The sequence below is a fragment of the Paroedura picta genome, chromosome 10, assembly GCF_049243985.1.
Source record: "Paroedura picta isolate Pp20150507F chromosome 10, Ppicta_v3.0, whole genome shotgun sequence".
In the NCBI taxonomy this organism is placed as follows: Eukaryota; Metazoa; Chordata; class Lepidosauria; order Squamata; family Gekkonidae; genus Paroedura; species Paroedura picta.
Window position 1 is genome coordinate 43,593,196 of NC_135378.1, and position 27,997 is coordinate 43,621,192.

At 41.6% G+C, this 27,997-nt stretch overlaps 1 protein-coding gene across 2 annotated transcripts; it reads left to right on the forward strand.

The window, feature by feature from the left end:
• The first annotated feature begins 59 nt into the window (after nucleotides 1–59).
• On the forward strand, nucleotides 60–27,980 carry AADAT (aminoadipate aminotransferase). Of its 2 annotated transcripts, none has more exons than XM_077353593.1 (14): nucleotides 60–265; nucleotides 9,854–9,970; nucleotides 11,572–11,740; nucleotides 12,548–12,680; nucleotides 15,080–15,154; nucleotides 18,104–18,313; nucleotides 20,747–20,812; nucleotides 21,596–21,678; nucleotides 23,198–23,294; nucleotides 24,050–24,111; nucleotides 24,840–24,904; nucleotides 25,255–25,361; nucleotides 25,718–25,819; nucleotides 26,987–27,980. In XM_077353593.1, exons 2-14 carry the CDS (start codon nucleotides 9,904–9,906, stop codon nucleotides 27,050–27,052), a joined length of 1,302 nt encoding a protein of 433 aa, XP_077209708.1. In that variant the 5' UTR covers nucleotides 60–265; nucleotides 9,854–9,903; the 3' UTR covers nucleotides 27,053–27,980. The 2 variants fall into 2 exon arrangements, with proteins under 2 accessions (XP_077209708.1, XP_077209709.1); XM_077353594.1 differs by lacking the exon at nucleotides 60–265 and adding an exon at nucleotides 317–462.
• The last annotated feature ends 17 nt before the right edge of the window (nucleotides 27,981–27,997 follow it).

Genomic DNA, 27,997 nt, shown 5'->3' on the forward strand with positions numbered 1-27,997 from the left:
ATGAGAAGAGGGCAGCACCTTCCCACGTGCAGCAGCCTCCCATTTGCTCTTGTATCCAGAATTCTTGGAACGCAACGTCTTTGCGGTAGAAACGAGCCCATGTGGGCGCTCAGCAGAACGCGCCCGGGGAATTGCTTGGAGAGGCAGGCAGAGGGAGCCAAAGGTCCCCGCCGCCCCAAAGAGGCCTCTCTCAGCACAGCAGGTAGCAGAGGAAACGACCCGAGAACCTGCCGAGCGACGACAGCGGCTGCCGTTCCCAAGCAAGGTTAGTACGGGCCCTTGTGCGCGTGTGTGCCAACCGCAACGGCGCTGCCTCGTTCCCCGCCTGTGATAATCAAGTGGCTTTTAGCCGCGGTTGGGTCGGCGCGTCCCTCTCGGGGCGGCCTTCTGCAACAACAAGAGCAGCCGGAGCAGCAGCAGCAGCAGCACAAAGGCTCCGGCGGACGAGCGGCTCCGCGTTACGTAAGAGAGAATGTCTTCCTGGGTTTTCTTTGACGGCGAAGCGCAGCCGCACAGGCGGAGACGCGAGGAGACGCATGGCCCGGCTCCCCGCCCTCTTTCCGCAACGATCATTTCTCCCTGTCCTCCGCCACGGGCATTCCCGAAAGGCGAAATATACATGCTTCGAAACAGCTAACAACCCATTGTATACTCTGCTCATGCTCCAAAGCACGCGCTGTTTCAACCGTGCTTGTTCACTCATTTTTGAACGGAAGTGTATCCCGATTTCTTCTGCTGAGTGCAGCAATGAATATTTTTAGATTGAACGCTTGAGCTTTAGCCTTACCTCTTAGCTCACCGAGTTGGAGCGCTGACGGTTGTCGACAAGGCAAAGGCTGAGTGGATAGCTGCCACACACCCAAAATTGTCAAATGGTGCATGGATCCATTTAGGATGTATCTGCTGACAGAGTGCTGTTTCAGATTCCTTTGTCCCTGCATGGATGCTTTAGGCTGCTCCTGCATTGAGCAGGGGGTTGGACTAGATGGCCTTTATGACCCCTTACATCTCGATGATTCTATCAAAACTACTGCTGAAAATGAGCTCCCAAAAAGGACAGTGTACAGTAGCCACAACTGCCAACTCTGGATTGAGAACATCCTAGAGATATAGGTGTGGACTCTGGGAACAGTGGGATTCCAGGAGATCTCCAGGCCCCACCTGGAGATTGGCAAACCAAATGTGGAGCTGGGGAGTCAGGGTTTGGGTTCAGGAGGCATCACAATCACAATGGGTTATAATGCCAGAGAGTCCACCCTTCAAAGCAGCCATTTTCTCCACTCTACCTGAAGTTTAGCAACCCTAAATAGAGATAGGTTCCCTGGAATTACAAACCCTTGGATAATCTTTGCAAGAAACGTTCTCCAGTTTAAAGTTGCAGTGTTGCATTCAGCCATTTTAGCACTGTTGGACTGCCTTGTACTGAATTAGACCCATGGTCTGTCAAGATCAATACAACTGGCGCTTTCCAGAGTCTCGGGTTGTAGATGTCTTTTTAAAGTAAAGATGCCAGGCATTGAACCTGGGACTTTCTGCATGTCACACAGATGGTCTCCCGCTGAGCCATGGACCCTTTGCTGCTCGTGTAAAATCAGGTAGGGCAATTTAGCCATCAGAGTCTGCGCTGTTATGGTGGTTTCTTACAGCAGTACCATCTGCTGGTCCTGAAGCGCTGGCAGTGTCCTGTTGGCTTGCTCCCAGGACATCTGGCTGCAGTACAACCTCTGTCTTTCTCCCCATCCCATTTTACTTATTGGTGCACCAACAGCTTCACGGGAAAACTAGTGCATTTTTTTCATGTTTAAAAGGTTGGCTAGTCATTTTCTACAAGCTTTCTGGCAGAAAATCTCAGCTATACCAAGGATCTTTTCCTCCTGTGAGAAAATCCTGGAGTGCGTAATGAGAAAAGGATTTTTTAAAAAAATAAACACCAAATAACATGAGGCATAAGAGAAGACGTTATCAGTTATGTGTCTATATGTATATGAGAGTGCACCATTTCCATAAAATTGCCAGTCATTTGTTTTAAAAAGAAGCATAACATGAATGCACACTTCCAGCAAATATGGAAATGTTGTCTGTCTATGAATTTAATAAAGGTGCAACTAAAAACTTCAGTACGCGTGCAGCTTTTCTTCAACATACATGCCTCCACTCACTCTCTGCTGTAAATAATGGGAGTATAGTAGGTGTAATTGTACCCACAGAAATGATAAATTATTGAAACAACAATGAACATAACTTGTGGGTTTTCACTCCCCTGCTGGCTTTGGTAGGAATAGCACAGTCCCACCTGGCTGGGCCAGATTGGCCTGAGCTGGGAGAGGGTAGAGAAGAGGGTAGCTGTGTACTTAGTCCATTTTCAGGAAGCCCTGGAGGAAAAGATTGGGCTAAATGCCGGTAATGCTACGACTAATCTTGGTGGGCTCCATGTTTGTTGCTTGTTTTCCCTACCCCTTTGCTGCTGCCAGTGAGGTCCAGTTGTTAAGTGCTAAACATGGAATGGGTAGGCCTGTGGTAGACATGTAGCAAGACGTCTCTCTGTCATTACTGCCCATCAGCAGGTAGTTGCTGGTAGGAGGAAAGGATAGCGGGGCAGGTGCACATTGGCATTGCATCAGTTTGCTTTAATCTGGTCTACTTAAATCATGGAAGTTATAGCATTTTGTAAAATCTCTATGCAAGTGAGGGGGAGCTCCCCACCTCCTTAGGCAGCCTTTTCCACTGCCTCTCTCAATTTGGGGGTGGGGAAATTCCCAATATCTAGCAGGTACCATTCTACACGTAGTTTAAATCCATTACTGTGAGTCCTATCTTTGGCTGCCAAGAGGAACCGCTTCCTGCCCTCCTTTAGGACAACCTTTCAGATAGTTAACAACACCAGTCATGTTCCCTCTCAACCTCCTCTTCTCCAAGCTGAACATTCCCAAGTCCCTCAGACTTTCCTCATAAGGACATCAGCAAAACTACAAGGGTATAATCAGCCAAGGATACTTGTACAGTACTGGTGGTCAAGTCAGTGGTCTGTTAGGTAACATCCAAAGCTGAATGTCCAACCTGAGAATAAAGAACTGAAACAAAGAAAAATTATAAAGAACAGTTCCAACAGTAAGAACTTCATAGAAAGGAGCAGTTGCACAACCACCACCAGTTACTTCAGCCAAAGATCATAGAAGAACTTTTTTTGTATTCCACTTTCCACTACCCAAAGAAGTCTCAAAGCGGCTTACAATTGCCTACCCTTCCTCTCCCCACAATAGCCACCCTGTGAGGTAGGCGAAGCTAAGAGAATTCTAAGAGAACTATGACTCAAGGTCACCCAGCTGGCTGCATGTGGAGAAATGGGGAATCAAACCTGGTTCTTCAGATTAGAGGCTGCCACTGTTGACCACTATGCCAAGGTGACTATCATATCCTTGTAGAACCACTGAAATGGAGCTTGACCTCCCTGTTGAATGGATATGATTATGAATACGTTAGGATCACCTCTGTAATCATTGCTAGTGCTGAATAAATGTTACGTGCATTGTGAGATTGATCGATTGATCGCCACTACTGGTGCAAGCCAGCTCATGTCAGTTTACAATAAAACCCCAGTAAAATAACAATAAATGATCAGGAAGTGACTGGATGCCCTTTTTAACCTGTATGAAAATCCCTTTGTGTTTATGGATCAAGACAGTTTTACATGCACTGAAAAGAAATGGTGCTGCGTGGAAAATTTGGCTAGCGTCTGTTTCCCATCCCATTCCCATTTTAATTTTGGATATTAGTTATTTCTGCTGTCATAGGACTGTGGTTGCTCAGTGTGATGTCAGAATGAAGCTATTATGTATAAAAATGTTATTTTTGTGCTACTTTTTGAAAAGGTTTAGTTAAGGATGGAAGGGGTATAATTATAGTGCCCTATAGCCCATAGGGGGGAAATCACTGGAGACAAGTGCTCTGGAGGCAGAAGAAACCAGTAAATGGGGGAAAATCCAGTTAAAACATTTTGAAAGACTGCTTTTCTATTGTTCTTTCTAGCGAGCAGCTTTTTCTCCAATCTGACATGTTGTGACACAACTATGACTGATTGTGTTAGATGGAGCACTTTAAAATGCAATCCTTAATAGAGCCAGAGAAACAAAGATGGATGTTCATTAAATAGAATGGATAAGTACTACATATTTGTCACACCTCTCAGTCTGATTTAGCTCTGCCAAGGGGTTAGGAAAAGAGAATTAGAGTACCTTCTAGAAGGATAAAACAAATAGGTAGAATATTCAACTTCCTATTGCCTGCTTTCCAACTCTACATTTATCTTTAGAATGAACTCTGCTAGATGCTAGATGGGGATTGTGCCAAACTGTTGCTGAAATAAGGGTTTGTTACATACAACCTGAAAGCAGTCCTGAGTGAGTGGCAAATTCAAAATGTATTACATGGCAAAGGCTTCACTTAATTACCTTAGGCCATATCCAGATCAATTTGGAGGGGAGGGAGAGTGATAAAGTAAGAAGGCAGAAAACTACTTTCTGTTACATGCATAAAATTGATTTAGCAACAAGACAAAGCAATAAGATATCCATGATGCTTCAAAACCCATTGAAATCCCATCTGAATGTTCTTTGTGCATAGGCCTGATTTGTGGTTGCATGGTTCATCCTTAAGACACCATGATTCAGGGCAGGATTACATACTACATTGATTTGGTTATCTTCTTTTCTGATTTCTTTTTACCTCCCCCAAAGTGGCTGCTGGAAAGAGCAGAACCACTGCAGTTGTAAAGATATTTCTGTCTTTCTCCTCATGGTCTTTATAGCAAATTACTACTCTCCCCTAAGCTCTTTTTCTACCCACACGGGGGGAAATCAAAGCAGGTTGGGGCACAACAGTTTTTTGGTAAGAAAATGGCATGAGGGGAGAGAGGCTCCTCTCATAAAACTAATGGCATCTCTTCCCTGAAACAATATGGTAGGTTTTTCTATTTTTTAAAAAAAAATCTTTGGAATGAATGAAACTTCTATTTTTTGTGATTTTCACCAACTTTTGTTAATTTCAATAAACAGTTTTAAAATGGTTCATCAGCAATTACTTTCTTTTAAAATGATACTCCTGAAGGGCATTGCATTGCACTCAGATGATATGAACTAGCTGCCAATCTCTGACCCCCGAGAAGTACATCTGACTTCAACCAGGGCCAGGGACTTTTCAGTCCTGGCCCCCACCTGGTGGAATGAGCTCCCAGAAAAGCTGCAGGCCCTACAAGAGCTAGTTCAGTTGCAAAAGGCCTGCAAGATGGAGCTCTTCCTCCAGGCATTCAGTTGGGTCCAATGAACAGTAACATCATCAAGCTGGCCACTTCCTGCAAGAGCCCTCCCCTGGGATAAGAAAAACATCTGTAGGCAATGGCTCATATATTGACATGGTAGCAGAATTTGAATGAGACAGTTTTAAATCTGTTTTAAATTTTAAATTGTTTAACTACTGTGTTAAATGTATCTAATTTATAATGTTGTCAACTGCCCTGAGCCATCTTGCCGGAATGACTGGTAACATAAGCCCAATTTTAATTAATTAAAATAAATTGTTAGTAAAAATAATCAAAGACATTAAAATAGCGTGTAGTTCTGTCCAAATCCTATCTGGGGCATAGGGATAAATCCATTGAAAGGAAAGAAAATAACATCAAAAAATTAACGGGGGAAAGCCAAAAATAATCATGACAGAAGACAGATCAATTAATGTATATGGAATGGCAAAAAATAAAACGAATAAGCTTTAAATTATTAATAGATGAGAAAAAGAGGAGATTTAGTTGTTGGGTTAGGTGTTTTATTGTGTATTCTTATTTTATGTTGTAAGCTGCCACAAGACGACATTGTCGAGGGTGGCAGGGTAAAAATCAATCAAGTAATTAATTAATTAAAATTATATTACCAATCTGAATTCATTACTGGATTAAAAACCCAAGACAAAGAATAGTAAGAATCAGTAGATCTTGATCGCCTACCTAATTCTTTGTCAATTTAGAAATTGACTAAAAGATTATAACTCAAGTAAAAAGTCATATAATTAGAGATGAACTTTTGACATGCTGGAATTCCTTGAGTCTCTCAAACTCTGTGCCTATGTTTCCAATAGAAGCGCATTATGATTAAGAACACAAGAAGTAAACTGATTTGTTTAAAATATGGCATGATGATAAACGGGAAAATCAAGTCTTGGCAAGATATTAAAAATGAAGGTCTAAACATTCAATGAACCACTCCCTGACATTCAAATGACAACCTTTGGTAAAGACCCATCTGTCCTTCAGCTGCTGAGAGATGAATAATACCTGGAACAGCCTTTCATCATAGGATGGTTTCAGGTGTACAGAGACAAAGAACTCAAAGGTGGTGCCAGTGCTTCAAACTCGTTTAGACCCACTTTTGAACCTCCTAAACTTGTGGGGAAAGAAAAAAACCTGTGGTGGTACAGCATGTCTGACCCCAGTCTTGGGAATCAACATTTTCCTGTTGATATCATCCTTGCCCACCCTTGTTGAATACTGTTTGACTCTTCTATTCAAAATGCATCTGAGTACTAAGGGCAGCCTAGGATTTCAGACCCTTAATTTCAGTGAGTGTTCTAAATATGTGCTTCAGTCCCTTTGGTTTAAATTAATGGGTCTTGAAAGTGCTTCTCTCAAGAACCATCTCTTTATGAGCCTGTTCACCTCCAAGACTTTTCATCAGCCTCTTATAGTACTTCCCTCCATTAGGTCTCTTAAGATTATAGCCTTTTCTGGGCTTTTGCCATTATTGCCCCAACTTTATAGAATAGTCTGCCAGAGGAAGGTATGAGGGTGCCATCATTACTGGTCTTTAAAAGGTGGGGTAAAATCCGTAGTGTGTTTACTAGGAAATAAGCATGACTAAACTCACTAGGATTTACATCTGAATAATCCTATTTAGGATTGCACTGTGTACAAGGTAGTGTTCAAATTGCTTTTTGCTGAAAGGAGTAGAAGAGCAGGATTTCTGTATGGTAATATGGTGATTTTTCCCCTTGTTTGGATAGATGTTATTTCACTGTTACTGTAATGTTTGTCTTTTGAAATTCTATTTCTTTTATTGTTTTATATAATTTGTTGTATGCCTGTAGGCACTCAGTTTTGAGTCTGTCAGGAAAGCAAAATAAAATATATTTAAAAAAAAACAATTAAAATTAGGTCACCAATTAATATTAGGTAGATTATAGTAATGTGTGAAGTTGTATGCAAGGATCTGTACATGCATATCTATTCAAAGAGCACTATGCACTTGGATAGTACTGATCTTTTCTTTAGTACAGGAGGGAGACCACAGTTGACCACTATAAGCAGATTGTCATCACCATCAAACTGGCTGTGGCAACCACATACCTGGTGATGCATGCTTGAAACTAGAATCACAGAGTTGCAAAAGGTCATATAGGCCATTCAGTCCAAACCCCTACTCCATGCAGGATCAGCCTAAAGCATCCATGATAATTCTGTTCAGCCAGTGGTCCCCAACCCCCGGTTCGGGGACTGGGACTGGGACTGGTCCGTAGATCAGTCAGTACCCGGCCGCAGCTCCTCCTCCACCACCACCTCCAGGGCTGCCCTGCCACTCTGCCTCCGGCTCACCTTTAGTGCTCTCCAGCGCCCTCCATGGCTCGGGCTCTCCCTCGGCGTGGCACTGCACAGCTGCTGCTGGCAGTGCCCTCCAGCGAATGGCAGGAAGTCAGGGGCGCCAGTAGGAAAGCAATTGGAGCAGGGGCTCAGGCGGCGACGTCCCTTGGCAAAAGACTACCCCCCCCCCCAGGCCTCAGTAAAATTGTCAAGCATTGACCGGTCCCCGGTGATAAAAAGGTTGGGGACCACTGTGTTTAGCCACTGCTTGAAAACTGCCAGTGAGGGGGAGCTCAACATCTCCTTAGGAGGCCTATTCTGATATTCCTGCTTGCACTGTTGCATTGCTTACATTGTTTATATTGTTACAACTATCAGTTATTAGCATTATTGTTACAATTATTCATATGTTATAGATTGTTTCATGTATTGTTCATACGTTTCATGTAAACCGCCCTGAGCCTCCGGGGAGGGCGGTATATAAATATAATAAATAAATTAAATAAATATCGAGTTGGTACCATTCTACACATTACTGTGAATCCTGTCCTCTGCTGCCAACAAGAATCGTCCCCTGCGCTCTTCCAAATGATAGCAACCATGTCCCTTCGCAGCCTCCTCTTATCCAGGCTGAACATTCCCATTTCCCTCAGTCTTTCCTCATAGGGCTTGTTCCCCAGTCATAAATAAAGAATCAGTCATACAGTGTGAGGCTCAAAGTACTGAATGATGGTGCTTTTGTTTTATGCTGCAGTGCAGTGAATACTGCCCAGTTCAAATTCTTCATGTTTCACTACTTTTATGTGTGTTTTGTATTTTTATCTAATATTAAACCATGTTCTTGCCTAGTACCTATTTTTCAGTGCAATAAATATGACTGTATTCCTGATATGACTGTTAATGTTAACACTTCATCTAATTGCCTATTTATTTACTTCATATATACCTTACTTTTCACAGTCAAAGTAGTTCAGCAGTAGAATTGGCTGCCTAAGGAGGTAGTGAACTCTGCCTCTTTAAGCAGCGGCTGGACAGATACTTACCAAGGATTCTTTAGGCTGATCCTGCATTGAGTAGGGGGTTGGACTAGATGGCGACTTCCAACTCTGTGATTCAGCTATAGTGCTATGGTGATCCCCAATGGTGATCCAGACTGGCCAATATTGTTTTCTCCTCACTTTTATCTTCAGACCCCTGTGAAGTAGGTTGAAATAAGCACAACTCTGGCCACAGGTCATTCATCAAGTTTCCATAGTAGAGTGGAGATTTGAACCTGGATCTCTCAGATCCTAGTCTAGCCACTGTTGTTACCATGTTAAATGAATCAAAGACTTACAAAATGCATTACTTGATATGTGTATAACACATCTTATGCTCTGTCATCTATCATCCTCCTTTGTTAATAGCTTGATGCACCGTGTGTGGGGATGTAGGCAGTCTTAGGGACAGACTGTTGCCTTCCCATTGAATTCTGAGATAAAATGTTACTTGAGTTCTGAGTTTAAAATGTTATTAAATGTAGCTATTTGAAAGAAACGTGGTTGCTTGTTCCCTGTGCTTTATATCACTAATACTGCACAGGAGAATTGGCTTACTACTCTAGGATATGAGAATAATTTTAAAAAGGAGATGAGATGAGTGTATTAATAAGAACTTTTGGATTCACTTGAATTGATACCCTATAGCAGGGGTCTCCAACCAGAGGCCCACGGGCTGCATGCAGCCCCCAACCTTTTTCTGTGTGGCCCTCCAGTCTGCTTATCTGCTGCTATCACCCTCAGTAGGTTAATAATTTTGTTATACTTTGGCTTAAGATGTGGCCCATTTTAGGCACTGGGCACACTAATGTGGCCCCCATGTGCCAAAAGGTTGGGGATCCCTGCCTTATAAGAAATAAATGAAACCATTTCTGAGCATGGGTACATTGTATATCGTACTCTGCCTAGTTTGATCATTCTCTGTGCCTGAATTAAGGACACTTGGTAAATATTTAGTAGCTATTCATATGACAAATAGCTAAGTTAATAATTTGTTTTTAATATATAAGGAATGCATAACTAATGTAACTGTAGGAACACTGTATAACTAGAATTATTTAGGCAGTGGAATACAGTCAATTTTATAATGGAAAAGCTATGATTCTGTGGGTGTTCCTTTTGAACATTTATAATGAAGGTTTTTTGTACATTGCTCTGAAAAAGTGATGCTTCCTTTCATTTTCTTTTCTTTCAGCCTGAGCTCAGTTCATTTAGAAGCTGTTTTTAGTTATAGGCCTGGTGGCCATGAATTATGCACGATATATAACTGCAGTAAGTGCAGCAAGAAAAGCCTCTCCAATAAGACTCCTCAGTAAGTACAGTCGTCTTTGGTGGAAATGCAGCTCAGGTTTTCCTCATCTTCTTAGTATGTGTTTCTGGTGGGATAGGTCTACTGGGAGGAGGTGATGCCAAAGAACAAAAGAAGGAGCTGGCATAGTTGAGATAGCTATTTGAATGCCAAATTTGTGCCCTCAGTGTTGACTAACAGCCTCAGCCAAACTTCAGTCATTCTGTGGGGCTTGAAACCTGGCACTCATCTTCTCCACAGAAATACTGACACAATAAGAAGGATAATATCTAATAAATAAAGAGCTTTTCCTCAGAAACATTCCCAGTCCATATTTTGAGGCTCCACAAAACAAATAAGTTTAGTAGTCACATCTTTAATTTGGGTTGCTTTACATGGAACACTGGGTCTCCGCTCCAGTTCCTTGCCAAAAATGTGGATGGGCATGAACTGGCTCACAAATGAATGTTCATTACCAATTTGATCTGGTTCATGGTTCACAAAGCTGTTCGTGGAGGTTCCTGCTGGTTTGTGAAAGGATACAGTTCCAGACAGATAGTCTCTGCTCAACCAAAATGTTTGCCAAATTTCAAAGCAGCAGAGGGCAGAATTCTCCAGCCTTGGACTGTTTTCTTTTGTTCTCTGTGTGGGTTTCTATGGGCTGCCACCAGAAAAATTGCCCATTTTGTCATTTCAAACTAGTCTTCTCAGCTTCAAGAGGGTTTTTTTCCTCTCCTTTGCCAGATTCCTTTGCGTTCCGTTCCGATTTTCTTGCATAGAGCTTGCAAAAAATCCCCCTCCCCGGAGTGATGTTAAACATCAGTCCCATTAAGCTTGTATTGCCACAGTGTCACTGAATTATGCTGAGCACTTTTTGATTGCACTGGTACTACTACTTAGCACTCCATACATTGGACTGGTTCTGTTGGGCTTGAAAAAATGCCCCCCTTACACACACACACACCACCTTTGGTCTCTGCTGCAGATATTCTCTGGTTTGACCTTAGTCCATTGGAAACAATGGAGGATGGGGCACCATCCTGGGGGGGGCATAATGCAGAGAGGAGAGTCAGCTGGCGATTCCATGTGAGATGTCTCTAGTTTGCAAGGGGGTGTTCTACCATCTCACAAACCGAACTGGTTTGTTTGGTCACTAAAAGTTCATGATAGTTTGTGGTTCATGAACCCGATTCATGGCCATCCCTAATGTCTATCTTATGCCAATGCAAGCCTTATTTTTTTTTCCTCCAAGAGGCCACAATTCAAGGACCCCAAATGGGTGGATATGTGGCATAGAAATTTTATAATTGTCCATAAATTAGTGTTTAAAGATATAAAGTAGGGTTAACTTTAGAATAACAGTTTCCAAGCATTGGAAGGTAGGGTTCATTGTAACATTTATTTATGTTTTACTTGAACTTGTAATATTTTAAATTATAATGGGCTTTTTATTGTTAATATTTTTCAATTCTATTCTGTTGCATTCTTTGATTACCTCTCACACTACTCAATGGAGTGAGTAGGAATAAAATAATTATTTTATTAATTAACTAAAAGCATGGTTTAAAAAGGTATTTTATGCCTTAAATGTTAGTGATCCCTAGCCTGTTTGTTTTTTCTTTTAGCGGAACTGATGCAGAGGTCTCCCCCGTCACTTATTTCACTGGCTGGAGGGGCACCAAATCCCAACACCTTTCCTTTCAAAGCCGCCAGCATTACTATTGGAGATGGAACAACCATTGAAATTCGGGAAGAATTGATGAAGAGAGCCCTTCAGTATTCTGGCTCAGCGGGGTACTTTACAGGCAACATAGATCTAACTCACTGTGGTGCCAGGGGTGCCATAGTGACCACTAACACCCTTCTTAGCATCCACAGAGTGTTTTCAGAAAGTGGGTAGGGCCAGGTGGGCTTCTACCCAGTAGAGCTTCTGATTGATCTTTGGAGATCTGATTGTTTGTGCAAGTTAAAATAACATTTCAGGAACAGCTGCCATTAAAATGTTAGTTGTATTGTCTCCCTGACTCCTCTTTCCCAGTGTACTTTCAAAATGTACTCTTCATTCTCTGCACTTGGGCGTCCTCTGTGTGGATGTATAGTTGGCCCTGCTTCCCACAATGGGCACTATTTTGTGGCTATACCTGCCACCTGCCAGAATTCCAAAGGTGTCCATAGATTCAAATGGATTGGAGACCATCTAACTCATGATTTTGTAATAGCAAGTTCCTTAAAAGAAGCATCACAGAAAGTTGTGGAGAAGGAGGTATAGTCACTAGTAGCATTTCGTTTTTTGTTGACTCAATAATTTCAGAGTTAGAGAAGTCAATGGGTTATGTTAGATCATGTTCTAGCTCTGAGGTTACATTATTTGCAAGTGAGTCCATTGCTTAACATGCACAATAATTGGTTTAAATACCTGCATTGGATAAAATAATAATACATACACATACCTTGGACCTTGATACTAATCAGAAAACAAGGTTACCCGAAAAATACTTGGATTGGGTTAAAACTGCTTAAAGTGAACAGCCATTTAGTTTAATAATTAACACATCATACATATTTAAATGCTCACTGACATAAAGATGAATCTCCATTCAGTATTCCAGAGTTGTTGTTGTGGCTGAAAGATTTACAGAAGAGCCTCCATAACCCTCCAACAGCTGACTACAAACCTGAAGAAGGACAAATGGACGTATGTGTCACCACTGGCAGCCAGGAAGGCTTATGTAAAGTAAGATTTCAAACTATTAATATATTAAGGTTGGTATTTAATAAGTCATTCTTCCTTTTTTCCTCATTAATTGCTTCCCTTCCTCAGTGGGGCACAATGCCTTGCTTTGTAGTAACTTTGCACACTGGCAGTTTTCCCTTGCAAAAAGATATCCATTGTATACCACTCAGAGATGAAATGCACTAAGGTTGGTTAAAAAAATGTGTTAAAGATGTTTACAGGTAAGATTTTAAAGAGGAGTTAATACTAATTTTTTCCTGCAAAGTAAACCCTATGTCGTCTTAGGGCTTCTGATGCAATTTCTATGGATTCCACAACTGATTAATGTCCTGTTTACTGAATTTATTCACCCAGAAGGGAAACTGGTATTTTCAGGTGTGCCATGAAGAGTTATTCTACATATGCCTGTGGCAGGCTTTCTCAACCAGGGTTTCATGAAACCCTGGGGTTTCTTCATAGCCTGGAAGAGTTTCCTGATTGGGTGGGAGTTTTTATATATAAAACTTGTTAAACATTTATTGGGTATGACCATATATAGTCATGTCAGCCCACCTACCTCCTGCCAAAATGGCCAGTGGTGGGCCTGGAGGGTGTGGAAGGCAGAGAGGCCCTGGGTGGGCGTGTACACAGTTATGCTTCCCAATCATATTCTGCATGATCATGCCACTTCTGGGGTTTCTCAAAACCTGAAGAATGTTTCAGGGGTTTCTCAGTGGCAAAAGAGTTGAGAAAGGCTGGTCTGCAATGATACAAAACTCTTTATGTATAACAATCTTAGGAAGGTCAGGTTACATTTGGGTTTGTCCCTTTGGGGACAATTTAGCATCTTAAGGAGATGTTTATTGTCCAGAAGCAGGCATCCCACATCAGGACACTTCTGAGACTTGGCTGCCTCAGAAGCATTTGCAGCTTCAGTTCTGTATACTTCTGATTCCAGTGGCCAGGACAGAGGGGGGTGAGTGGCACTGCCCAGTGGGTCAGCTACACTTGATGGCCTTGGCCTGTGGCAGCACAGCATCACATCAGGTGCTTTAGAGTTCAGCCAGTCAGTTGAGGCAGAGCAGGCATGGATTGATTATTGCATCTGTTGATGTAATTACCAAATTTATTTGGTATTGTTGCTCACCTAACATTTTTCTGTACACCGCCCTGAGCCACAAGGGAGGGCAGTATATAAATGTAAACAAATAAATAAATAACAACTGGACCACGCCCAGAACCAGCACAGGATTGCACTCCCTTTTGAAGCCTCATGAGGCAGGGGTAGGGATCCCTGGGCCTTGAAGAAGGGCTAGATGGGCTCCAGCGAGGATGTTCTAGGGCAGGGGTAGTCAACCTGTGGTCCTCCAGATGTTCATGGACTACAATTCCCATGAGTCCCAGCCAGCAAATGCCTCCATGAACATCTGGAGGACCACAGGTTGACTACCCCTGTTCTAGGGTCTTCTACAGCTTGGGGAGAGGAGGAAGAGTAGAGAGAAAGGGCTATGGATGATCATAAAACCTCTATAAACACCCAAGGCAGCCCTGAAGCTCCCACACAAGGGATCCTGGAAGAAGATTCAACCCAGAAATACAACCCATAGAGTCAGCCCCTGGCTCTAACTCAGTTAAGCAATAAAAACATAACAATTGTTGCTTTATTTCTTTAACAAGCAAGAATCCTTGTTTCTCGTACTCTCCCACATCTCTAATTTCTAGTAGAGATATAATTCTGCACCCAGCACCTCCTCCATTGAGGACTAAACTTTCAGAAAGAACCCAGTAGAGATATTCTTGACGTTGTCTATCCTAAAGTGGAGCTTGATCTCTGTGGGATAGTTCTCACTATGATACTTTAATAGAAATTATGGCATTGGACACCATGAAACAATTTTTTTCAATGTGCAATTTGAGTCTGACAAGGCCATTGTCCTGTATTAATAGCTTCTACATAATTACTAAATATTTACTCTCTCGGCCAATGATCTGTGAAATAGGCAAAGTTTATCATCAAATGAGCATTTCTGCAGTGTAAATATGGGACCATTTGCTAGTGTTACCATCCATTCTGTTGCCACTTATATTCCGAGAAACTAAAAAATGGATTATGGTGGTACCATTGAGTAGGATTTTATGTTCTGTAACTTCACCTTCATTATAATTAACTTAGTGGGAGGGGGAGTTAATGCACTGCAGTAAGTTTCCCTTTTTGCTTGTCTCTTCCTTTTTCAGCTGATTCTTTCTGAGGAATTAAATATACTTTATGAGGTTCTTTTAAATGGTTCATATTCTATAAAATTAGTAATCCATGTTAATGGTTTGTATCCTGGGATATTTTAAAACTATATTTTCACTCCACAGCAGAACTTGCATTTTACTAACAGCATACAGACAGCCTTGTAAAATATATTTTGTAGGTGTTTGAGATGCTGATTAATCCTGGAGACACAGTCCTTTTAGATGTACCTAGCTACCCTGGGACGCTAGCAGCTGTGAGTATTCCATAGGTCTGGAAATCTGTGGCAGTAAAGACTGCTGGTTTTATTCATGTGCACTTTCTGCATTATCTTGTAACTTAGTTTTCATCCTTTCTCAAGCTCTGGAACTCTATAAATCAGTTTATAAAAACCTAGTTATTTTTTCATTCTGCATAGACTTAAGAAGCTGGTATTCTTCCTTTGAGACTGAAATACTACAAATGTTTATTGAAGATGAAATTTTGAAGACTTAGAGAGAGGAAGTCTTAATTAGGTTTTCGATACTATGTAAATTTCCTTTTTACTGCTCCGTACTCATATTTGTACATAATGGGATTTGGTTATGGAAATTATTTTTGGTTTCTTTTTTGTTTGATATAGAACTCAATGTAAAATGAAATATTTTGAAATAAAGGAAATTTGAAACATCATGAATGAATAAATGAATGAATGAATATCCAGATTTCATAATTTTGAATCCCTAAATGTATATAGATCTCTCATTTCCTAATTCATCCAAGAACTAGAAATGCACAGTAAAATCATATTTGCACAGGGTATTTTGTTGCTCATGGGACTGTGGTACATCATTGAGCACCAAATTGTCATTGAACATTCAGATTGCATGGCAATCTCCCCAGCTGTTATATTCCTATACTGTGCAGAAATGTGGAGGGCAAGGATAACGGGCTCATTTTCAGGGCATGTGACTTCTGGGGACTTGACATATACTGAATAACTTCATAAGCAGTTCCCATGTAGAAATGCTTTAGGTTCTAATTACACATTATGTGAGTTTGCAAATGGGGACGTGCACCATACTTCATCTTCAAGTTCCCAATGACAACTCTTGTGTAAAAGTGCAGTAGGGACCGATTTGGATCAAAAGTATGGACTAACGAGAGGGGCTCCTAACTTCCCCTCCTCTGTACTATTTTTGGAAGCTAAAAAGGCCTGGGAGGGAGACAGGAGTCCATCTCCCCCCCCCCACCACCAGGAAGGGGGGGTACAAGAATAAATATGTTTTTATTACTTATTTATTTATATCCAAATGGGCCCCCTGCTGCATTTCTTCAGAGGGATTGTCACTGGTGTTTCACAGCTGTAGTATGGCTGCTAGTCCCCATTGGCATTCTGTATAGTCCAGCCCTTAGTGAAGAACATCTGAGTCCTTGATTGGGTGTAGCTATATCTCTAAATCCTTAATTGAATGAATAGGTTGTGTTTAAAACGAAGGTGGCCTGGCAGCCTGTGGCCCACTGTGCTTCCAGGAGATGAGACCTATGGGGAAATCTCAGGAAAGACAAATGTGGGCTGGTTTAGATATGCAAACCCACTATTCGCTCTCCCATGTTCAGAAAACATTTAGCCATTTCTGCAGTTGTGGCTGAGGTTTTACTAGTTACTGGGACCACCAAAGTGGCTAGGAAAAGTCTTAGGGCACAGCTTGGTTTAGATGCAGTTTTTTTTCTGCCCACACTCCTGTACCCCGGGAGGGCTGCCGGAGGAAAGAGCCTGCCGTCATGGGGAAACCAGCCTTGTGCTAACCGCTGCTCAGGCACCTCATGCATTTCAGTGAAATACGTGAATGGATGATATGGTGGAATAAATCTTCCCCCTGTCAATATTGCCTATAATAGTTCAGCATTCCCTGATTCTACAAATCATGGTGTCGGGATGATTCATTACTTGATTTAGTATATTATTGGCAATATTTTTTCATTGCCTATTCCAGGGGACAGTATAAAACTTTTGCAGCTGCATTTTATTTATGAGCTAATAAATGAAAGGCTAGTTAGTGCAGAAAGAGAAATTGCAGACTCCTTATTTTAAAGCTCTACTATAATTGCCCAGTCCTTTCTATTTTCTCTGGCTGTTCTATTAATATTATTGAAATTTCAGTCCGATTGCTGAATATTTTACATTTGGAGCCATTAGTCTGTCTTTTGTTGGGACAGAAGAGTTTATGGTCCTGGCAGTCTCTCCTAATCAGTGGTGAGAGATAGACTCTGGGGTGTTCTGCACATTACTGGAACACAACCCCCCACCCCACCCCACCCCACTCCACCAGCACGCTTATGCTGAAGTGGAAGCTATCAGAGTAATCTTGTATTTATCCAATCAACCCATCACATTTTAATATACATCTTATTTTTTTTCTTTAGTTTATAAAGAAACTAGCCCAGGGGCACTCTCAAGAAATAGATCTCAGACTGCCAGGTTTGCAGGAGGTACAAGATGCTTAGAATCATAGAGTTGGAAGGGTCATTTAGTCCAACTCCCTGCACAATGCAGGAAATCACAACTACCTGCCCACCTACAGTGACCCCAGTTTCATGGCCAAGTGATCCCACCACCACCACCAAAAATCTCCAGAATCCAGCCTGGCCTGGAGGAAATTCACTTACCATCCCAGAGTGGCAATCAACAATTCCCTGGGTATGCAAGGAAGGGCCACAAGAGGCAAACACTGGCACATCCCTTCCTGTCCACATCCCTTCTGCTTGTAATAGGGGAGTCACATGCCAAAGCCTGGCTGTTGGGAGCCCTGGTGTGAAACTCTGGATACCATAAAGATGTAAAGTGAAAACAGACAAGGGAGGAATCACATCAGGAAGAAAATGCACTACTGTCATGGATCAGTTCACAATTGTTTTTCTTTGGCTTAATTATTCATTCTTTTCAATGTGTAATTTATACATATTACCCATAGAATATGGGAATTAGAGTGCCATTCCAAGCTGAGATACACTTTTGAAATCAACTTGATTTCAGTGAACTTAGAAGAGTATAATTCTGTTTAGGATTGCACTGTTAGAGAATTTAAAATCTTAAGGTTGATTTACTGGGGGAAATTAGCAGCACTGTAGTATTATAACAACTGCTGTAATTAAATTTGTGAATTGCAAAATGGATTGCTTAAATACACATCATTCTCTTTTCTAATTGTTTTGATTAAAACAGCTGAGACCATTGGGCTGTAGCATCATCAACATTCCCAGTGACCGGCATGGTATTATTCCCAAAGACCTGGAAAAAATTCTTTCTCGATGGAGTCCAGAAGGCACAAGAAAACCCAACAGCCGTCTCCCCAAATTTCTCTACACAATTCCTAATGGCAGCAATCCCACTGGAACTTCATTGACAGAAGATCGCAAGAAAGAGATCTATAAGGTATATCAGTCACTTTAATAGTTTGTAAAGGTAAAGGTAAAGGTATCCCCTGTGCAAGCACCGAGTCATGTCTGACCCTTGGGGTGACGCCCTCTAGCGTTTTCATGGCAGACTCAATACGGGGTGGTTTGCCAGTGCCTTCCCCAGTCATTACCGTTTTACCCCCCAGCAGCAAGCTGGGTACTCATTTTACCGACCTCGCAAGGATGGAAGGCTGAGTCAACCTTGAGCCGGCTGCTGGGATCGAACTCCCAGCCTTATGGGCAAAGCTTTCAGACGGCTGCCTTACCACTCTGCGCCACAAGAGGCTTAATAGTTTGTAGCTTATGCCAAAAAAACTGGTCATGTTGAATCAGGTCAATCTGCTACATGTTGCTTACCAGCAAAAATGCAAGTGTATGAGAAGAGTATGGTTTTATTTAAAGAGTTTTTGATGGAGCAGCAAGGTGTTTCTGTAGTGTTCTTGTCAGGGTCCGGGGTTTCTTGTTCCTTCTCCGCCACGATGTCGGGAGCTGAAGACCAGGACAGGAAAGATAGTTCTCAGGATAAGCAGCGTCTCAGAACGGAGTCCTGTTGAATTACTCGCATTCACGACTCCCGGGTTCAGAATAGTTTCCTCACTATGCTGAACCCCGCCTCCTCACAGACGCCGACTGCCCCATTTAAATATTCTTCCTCTCCTTGTCCCCACCTCCCGAGCCCTCAAGAACCTCCCACCAGTTCTTCCGGGTACACCTGTTCTGCATTATCTGTTCTGCCCTCACTTTGAGCCGGGCGCGACCAGTCTGTCGGCGTTCTTCGTTTCCTTTCTTTTCACTTTCCTCCTTCGTCTCTCCCACGTATGGGTCTGTGGCCGCTGCCCCCTGTTCCTGAGAGACTGCTACTCTGCCTGTGGGGAGAGGATCTTTGTCTGCAAGTCGGGCCATTCCCGACAGTTCTATATACAAAGACAGTTGCAACCCTCACTGGATATGTCTGAAGTGGACACCAGAACCAAAAGAGAGAGGCAACAATCTCTCCTTTCTTCGCTTGAAGAGTACTGTGAATTGAGGACTGATTTCCCCAAGATAACAGCATTATTGTAATACCCTGTAAATCAGTGATCTTATTCAGCCATAATTGTAACGATACCCATTAGTTATCCACTACTCTCACTATAAAGTAAAATATCCACAAGGCCCAGGGTATTGATGAGATAAGGATGCAAAACTGTTTTGTCTTTATTTGAGCTCCACATTCTTCTATCCAAGCAAGTGTTATTGCTAGAGCAGAGGAGGAATCTATTGCGTACGGTTAACAACTTGTCTTACAGCAATAGGACAAGGGAAAATATATACTTTTCAAAAAATATGGCAAAAGTATTCATGAATTAAACACGGTCAATTGCAGCTCTGTAGTCTAATCCAGTGGTCCCCAAACTTTTTATAACCGGAGACCGGTCAACATTTGACAATTTTACTGAGGTCCAGGGGGGGGGTAGTCTTTTGCCAAGGGATGCCGCCGCCTGAGCCTCTGCTCCGTTTGCCTTCCCGCCGCCCGTTGCGGGGCGCTGCCAGCAGCAGCTGTGCAGTGCTACACCGAGGGGGAGCCCCAGCCATGCCAGCTGCTGCAGAGCACCAAAGGTGAGCCAGCGGTAGGGTGGCAGGGCAGCCCCAGAGGCAGCAGTTGGGGAGGAATAGGAGCTATGGCCCAGTACCAACTGATCTACAGACCGGTACCAGTCCCCGAACTGGGGGTTGGGGACTGCTGGTCTAATCCATCAGACTGTTCCAGATGCAGGAATTGAGAAATGTCCATTGAACTTCCTCAATCCAAGCCACTTTCTCCATTAATTTCTAGCAGGTAGTTCTTTAGTTGAACCACTGGGAATCTTTTGGGATGGTTGTTAGAACATTGGGATCTGTCGCCCAAACCTATAAGGCCTGGAAGGCTGCATTGGAGGCAGCACTCTGTGGCCCCACTGACAATTCCTGGAATTTATGGATAGGCATGAATTCCCCTTCTCCCCTGCCCAGTGGTTTCAGAAAATGAATAAGTTTTTTGCTGTTTTTACCCGTGGAACAAGGTACATTCACTTTTTGCATTCATGAAATCTTCCTCATTGAAATGAATTAAGGCCCAGTATTTGCAAAAGATACTGTTTTATACGAGAGTGCATCCAGTTATCTGAATCAGAGCCACTACTATCCCCCAATTTTAAAAAAAAGCTTACAACTGAAACAAAACTAGAATTCCTCCATCCTATCTGAACATTTCTAGACAACATGGAAATGTGGAACAAAATGGTGATAAATATTTTGTAGGATCAAAAACATTGAGTTTAGTTTAAGGATACCCATACTTTGAATGACAAATCTGAAGGAAAGAAGTCCTTGGCTTCAACCCATTCTAATTTAATAAACTATATATATGTGTGTATTTTTTCTTTTTTAGCTAGCGAGACAGTATGATTTCCTAATAATAGAAGATGATCCATATTACTTCCTTCAGTTTAGTAAGGTGAGTTCTCATTTTTTATATTTATAACTTTTGTTAGTGCATTAGAATAGGACACAAAATTTTCATTAACGTACATCTGATGAGACCAAATACCTGACATCTTGCAGAGTGATTTGCATCTACACTTTCCTGTTCAGTAAAATTGTTTACCCTAAGTATGCAAGCTATCTGCAAATGACTGTTGCTCCCATAAAGAGGTATCTCTCAGTCTCTGCTGTGGTTTACCTCTTTTGGGGAGCAACATCTGTTTGCAGATAGCTCGTGCCTGTTTGACTTAGGGAGAAAGTTTCCCTGGAAATTAATGTTTTGGTATTTTTGTCTCCTGGATAAAGCTTGCATGCAAAACAGGAGGGCCCAGTATCTGTTGGGGAGTATTCCAAGAGTTTCCCAGGGAGTCCTGGACATTGAATATGTGAAGAGACATGACGTGGAGACTAGGAAGACAGAAGCTTCCATACTTTTTAATTAGATTTACCTTATTATGTGAAATGTGTAAAAAAAATTGTTTATGAGCAATCTAAATAGTCCTGTAAGTAGATTTATGTTCAAAATGAAATTCTTTGTACAAGTGATGGATATTTGTGCTGGCCTCATTGTGATGTAGTATATTGAATAATTTTTGTATTGTTGCATTTATGGGCATTAAAGCTTGATCATGGATGTATAATACATAATAATAATTGGCCTTTCTAAACATTGGGCTTTTTATCTATCAGACTTCTTTAAAACAGCATTTTTAACAAGTTCCATTAATGGAGTTATTTATTTGTCTTCTTTTGCAAGCCTTGGGCACCAACCTTTCTTTCAATGGATATTGATGGCCGAGTTGTAAGGACCGACTCTTTCTCTAAGATCCTCTCTTCTGGGTAAGGTCATCTGTGCTTAGAGCACAGCACTAGTGGAAAATGGTGCTTTAGGAGAGCTCCATCAAGTTATCAGAAATAGAAATCTGGATTATTGCTTTGACTTTGCAAATGTTTTTCTAATATTGACTAGCTGGTCCCTGTGTGGATGATGAGATGGGCACAATGTTGCCATCTACAAAAAAGGTAGAGGTTTCTACATTCTTGGGGAACTTTCCACCAGGCAGAAAAATATTACTATAAATTTACTAAAAGAGAAAGGGGAGGAATCCCTCAAGAGAAACAGCTTGATGAGAACAAAACGTGCTTCAAAAACCAACAGATCAGCTGATCAGCCTCTTGTTGGATGATGAGCAGATAGGCAAGAGATGCTGTGACTGTGTAGATAATGGAATAGCGGGTTGGTGACCCTGTGATAGATAGAATGTGGGAAAGATACACTTCTCCAGATAAAGAGGCTCGGTTATAACCTAAAGGGAAAACATGCTGGCTCCTTGGTACATTCTCATCTCTTTATTGGAGAGACCATGTTCGGCTGAGGCGAACCCCAGGATCTGAAACCTGGATTGGCTGAGGACCTGGGAGTCCATGGGGAAGCTGAAAAGTAGAGCTATTCCTTTGTGTGATTGTTGTTGAGGAAAGTATGACTGCTCATGTGATGAGAGTTGACAGAGGACAATTATGCCCAGAGGATGCTTGTAGGTATAACTAGGGTGGGGCACCATGCAGCTGGCATAGACCAGATACTCAAGGATTGTAAGTAACTAGCCAGTGATATTTCTTTTCTTTGTCTTGCTTAGCTGTACCTAGAACCTGTAGTTTGTTGAACTAAAGAGCCGCATACTTCCTTACTCACAGCCTTGCTACTTGGTGGTTCTAATAAAATGTTCTCCTTTTAGAGATGACCCTCAGGCTACACTAAGAGAAAGGAGGCAGATATAAACCCTGAATTGGTGGCACCTATCAAAGAGAGCAGAAGTAGCTTTCTGCCCCAGCTTTCCTGACTGGGCTGTGAGATGGTAGGGGAAGTCTGGGAGAAAAAAAACTTCACATTTACTGGGCCAGAAAGCTATGATGCCATACATCCATTAACAGAAATGAGGGGAGAAGTGAAAGATAAGCCTTGTTCAAGTCCCTTGTGGCTCAGAGGGAGTGTTTCCCTTCCCATTATTCTTCTTTTACAATTATTGTATAGCTGGTTTATGACTATTTTCTTAAATCTCCCATTCCAGCCTTCTCTCCATTCATTTACTAAAATCCAGGTTGCTCTTTCTGAGAGTACATTAAGGTTAGACATTCACCCACCCTATACTTGAAAAAATGCTGTTGCTAAATGTTTTCAGACTAGCAGATAATCCATTGGTTTGATATCCTCTTGCTTTCATATATAATTCTCTACTGTTAGTTCAAAGCCAAGTTAAATGTCAAAGGAGAAGATGAGCTTTTAAATATAATGTCATATTAACTTTTAATTAAATATTAATGGAACCCAGTCTTCTGAAGTTGTGTTATTTTCTTTTAGGTTAAGAATAGGCTTTCTAACTGGACCCAAACCTCTCATTGACAAAATTATTCTGCATATACAGGTCTCTACAATGCATACCAGCACTTTCACTCAGGTGCGTATGTCAGGGCTTTCACCTGTATGTGCTTTTGTGTAAGAAATACCAGTGTTACACTTCTGCATAGACAGTAATTGTCTTGGCCATCTGAATTGCAGAGCCATACACGGTTACTAAGACCACATGAAGAAAGGATGTTCATCCTTTACCATTTGTTTCCTAACACTCTCATACTTGCAGTATGATTTTCACAAAGGTTAAATATTTTTTAAAGGAGATATGACAAAGATGTAAATGGAGATTAAAGTAGAAAGATCTTCACATGTCACCAGTACTTTTATTTAGTGGCATGTTAAAAATAGTTTATGAAATATTTAGGAAAATTACATTTAGGAGAACTATATTCAAAAGTTTAAAAACTTTTCCAGCACTTGGAAATGTCCAAAGCCAATTAGCAACACAGCCTGCTCTGGGATATACAGTTTTGCTGTAACTAGGCCCTTGTCTGCTCCTTTGAGTTAGCAGGATAATTGAGAATGGTAGAATGGGAAACTAGGTCGCACCAGGGATCAATACGTGCAGTCTGTGCTTTGGGTCTCTGAAGATCACTCGCAGTTCTTCGGCAGCCCCATGCCTAATCATTTTTGACAGGGCGTGTATTAGCAGAGCACTTTGTGAACTTAGGATTCGGGCTTTTTAAAAGTTACAGTCAATTTAGACATGTGTCTGCTAATATTTGTGCCATCCTGATTATTTGTTAGTATCTGTTTGATACTTGAGCATAATATTTACTAGAGGTTTTATCTCTACAGCTCATGATATCCCAGCTGCTTCAACAGTGGGGTCAAAAAGGTTTCTTTGACCATGTAGACAGGTAATACAAATATATCTAGTATACTAGACGGCTGATTTCTTTTGACTCCCAAGTGAGGGGCAATATAAAAGATGGATGGATGGATGGATGGATGGATGGATGGATGGATGGATGGATGGATGGATGGATGGATGGGTGGATATTGAGCTAAGTTTATTTTTATCGTATATCCTACTTTTCTTTATATGATGACAAAAATAATGTGTGGGTGGGTATGTAATTACCTCTGTCCCTTAGTACCACTGATGTAACATCAATACGTTGATCTTAAACCCAATAAACTCAAACCCTTGGCCACCAACTTCACTGCAGAGGAGAATTTAGACATTTAAAAAGAGTTTGTGTCTGTGCCTTTTAATGTACCAAAACAGCTATGGGGATGGGGCTGTATTGATCCTTTAAAAGACCTGAAGGGGAGAAACAAGATTGCCTCTGGTGCACCCTTGTCATGGGCCCAATCAGAATCAGTGGCAATTGTGGCAATTTCTAAACAGCTACATTTTTCTCTAAAATGACTTCAGGATCCATGGAATGGCCACATGGCCACAGCTTACCTAGTTTGGCACTTACTAGCACAATTCAAAAGTGAGTCAAATCTATGTGAAGCATAAATTGGATGACATCCAAGTATAGTTTCTGTGTAAACTGCTTCTCAGATGTGTTCTTTCTGCTATCAGGACTTTCATTTTGAGTCTTCTAATTAAGATGGCGGGGGGATTGTCTTCCAGAGTCATAGAATTCTACAAGACACAGAGAGATGTGATGCTTTCTGCAGCAGACAAATGGCTAAAAGGTCAGAGAGAGTATTAAGCCCTTGAACGGTCAAGAAGTGATGTTTGATGTACAACTACTTAAAATAAAACCTGACTAAGGTATATTACTAAAAGAACCATGTCATCAGGAAGAAAACAGCGGGCTTCCCGAAATACACATATAAGTACATGAACAAACCCACAAAGAACAGCATTCAGATCAATTTTATGCCTAACATTTCTGAAAGCTTTTAAATCTCTGGGGTGGGAGATTGGAAAAGAGAGTGTCACTTTAACAACAGATTATAATCAGTGTGATTATAATATAATATAATAGCTCCTTAAAAGTAAATCTTCTTTCACCCTGGTATGTGTTTCTCTCTCTTTTTAGGCCTAGCAGACTGGCACGCCCCTGCTGCTGGAATGTTTCTCTGGATTAAAATTAAAGGAATTTCTGACACACAGCACCTAATAATGGAAAAAGCTTTGGAGAAACAAGTATGAAAAATACTTCCTGATTGTAACATAATACTGTGTGAAAGATGCTCTTAATAACAAGGGCTTGTATCCTACCATCTCTTTCCAACAAGGGAAGGATACTTTTAACATTGTGGGGAGGAATTCCGCTAATTTTTTCCTTTCACCTAGTCCTTAATACTGTTCATGAATACACACACAAACAAACAAAAAAAGGGGGGGGGAGGTTCAGTTGGCCGCAGTTGGGAGGAGAGGCAGGAAAGTCCCATTTTGTCAGCTGCTCCGTTTTTGGGTCACGTGGGCTATAAGCCAACTTTTACAATTTGTGGAAGAGGTTGCAGAAAACTTATGGCTGATCACAAAGAATTCCTCTTTAGGTACTGCTAGTTCCTGGGCGAGCGTTTAACATCGATAGTTCTGAACCTAGTTCATATGTCCGGGCTTCCTTCTCATTATCTTCTCCAAGCCAGATTGATCAGGTGAGTGCAGATGAACTGTCTGGTCAGGGTTGCTGTCACTAAATTTCTGTTCTTCTTCAACCAGGATCCTCTAAACCTCCATTTCAGGGTCTTACCTAACACCCCCCCCAATGGAAAATGCACTCTAGGTTCTGCCATATTGCCAGATTTGTTGCTTTAGTTTGTGCATCATGGGCCTGTTTGTGTACACTTGACGGAATGACTTTGTCACTTACTGAAAGTTATTCCATTTGGGTGCTCATAGGACCATTGTATAATGTTGTCCAGTAACAGAGCTTTGCTTTCTACCATATCCACACAGGGCAAATATGCGAAGGTGGTTATGCTAGGTTGTTAGTGTTTAGCATAATAAGTCAAGCCTTTTAGCAATCTTATTCCTTTTTCAAATGTTTTTAGAGGTAGTAGTCAACTTAAGAGCTAAGTCCATTGAAGACAGTAAGCTTAGAAGAGTGTAACTTGGTTTAGGATTTTACGGTAAGGGTTTGATCTGAGGAATAACACCAACAACGGCCTGCCTGCTTTCCCTGACCCCCTTGCCAGCATGAGTCCCTCGCCATTCACACAAGCAGTACAAGGAGGCCAATTCAGGCCAATTCCCTCCCATCCTTTATCCAACTTTCTGTTGCTATACTGTGCTGCTAAGGCTCTAGAGCAGGGGTCATCCAGGTGGCGGGTGGAGGGATGGCTGCATAGGGATATGGAAGGCTCACACAGACTGCCCGTTCACCACAGTGTTCTGGTAAATTACCTGGGCATTTAAATTACCTATGCATTTAATTTGATGTCTCGGGTAAAAGACTAAGTACTGCTGAGTCTGGCTGTTGTGGGTGTTGGCCTGGTAGTTTTAGTCCCTGATTTTACACAAGTAACTGTGCCTGGCATCTTCAGAGGTAGAACTCAGCAAGATGGGAATCTCTGTTCCTGCTGAAGTGTGGAATATGTGAACAGTTGCTGGCCATTTTATTTACTTCTGTAATACCCACAAGTCTGTTGACTCAGGCCGTGAAAGCCTTCAAAAATTTGTTGTTGAATCATTGGCTTTGAGTCCTTCGTTATTCCTCCACATTGGGGCACTGCAACTGTACGCTACTGGCATGTTTTGTTGTTATTGTTTTTAATTCAGATTCAGAAGACCTTTATTGGAATACAGTTTTTTTTTTATTGTAGGGTTTTCAAAGGCTTGCAGAGCTTATCAAAGAAGCTACAAGTTTTCACCAAATAGAAAAGCCTTAAGAAACCAGCATAATCTTCAGTAGAAACTGCACACCCTGGAGCCTCCGATTCTTCTTAGAAGTACACTGATGAAATGGATGTGTAACTCTTTGTCCTGGTGCAGTTGTGTTCAGGCTGCATATAAATGTCCTAGAAGATTGTGTTAAGTAATAAGTGCAGCCAGGTTTAGATTAACAAGGCTGTCACTGCAGTCTTATCGCCAGTGGATGAGAAAGGAAAGAGCTCAATTATATTTCTGGCTTCACAGAATTGCTACTTTTTTGTCTTTTCCTATTCCATCAGAAGATAAGCATGATGAAATTAGATGAATTAGAAAAAAATAAAGTACAACTAGTATACTGTTTTTTTCCCCAGTTAAACCATGAACATACCCAATCTCTTCCCATATCCTCATCAATTGAAGTAGAGTGCCTGCTTACAAACTTTCACCAGAGGAGAGGATTAAGCTTAGGAGACAAAGTCCACAAAAATCTTGGAAAGGTTCCAAAATAGGTTCCCTCTCTGTACACAATGACCTTAAAAAACATCAGTCCAGCAACAGCATGACAATAATTCTGGGCCCTTAACTGTCACAAAACCTTTGACTGCAATCCCGCACTACAAGCCCTGGCCTTTAAAGATATTGTTGCAGGATTACTGTCTGAATACTGGCAGTATTGTTACAGGTTTACTTAAAATGGTTCTTGGAACACAATGAGGGCCTTGGACAAAAGAATGTTGTTGTCCTTGAACAGGTCTGCCTGTTTCTTGAAAGGAAGCTGATTGACTCCTGATAGCTCTTGAATGAGATGCCTCTCAAAGCTGACTGCTGGCCTGTGTATTGGTGGATGTGTGAAGCGATGGCAGTTTTGTAAGGAACAGGGTGCCTCTTTGCCTCCCCCTGTGTACTCTTTGTATATTTGTAAATAAAGAAAATACTGCAGAGACACCATACATCCCCTTGCT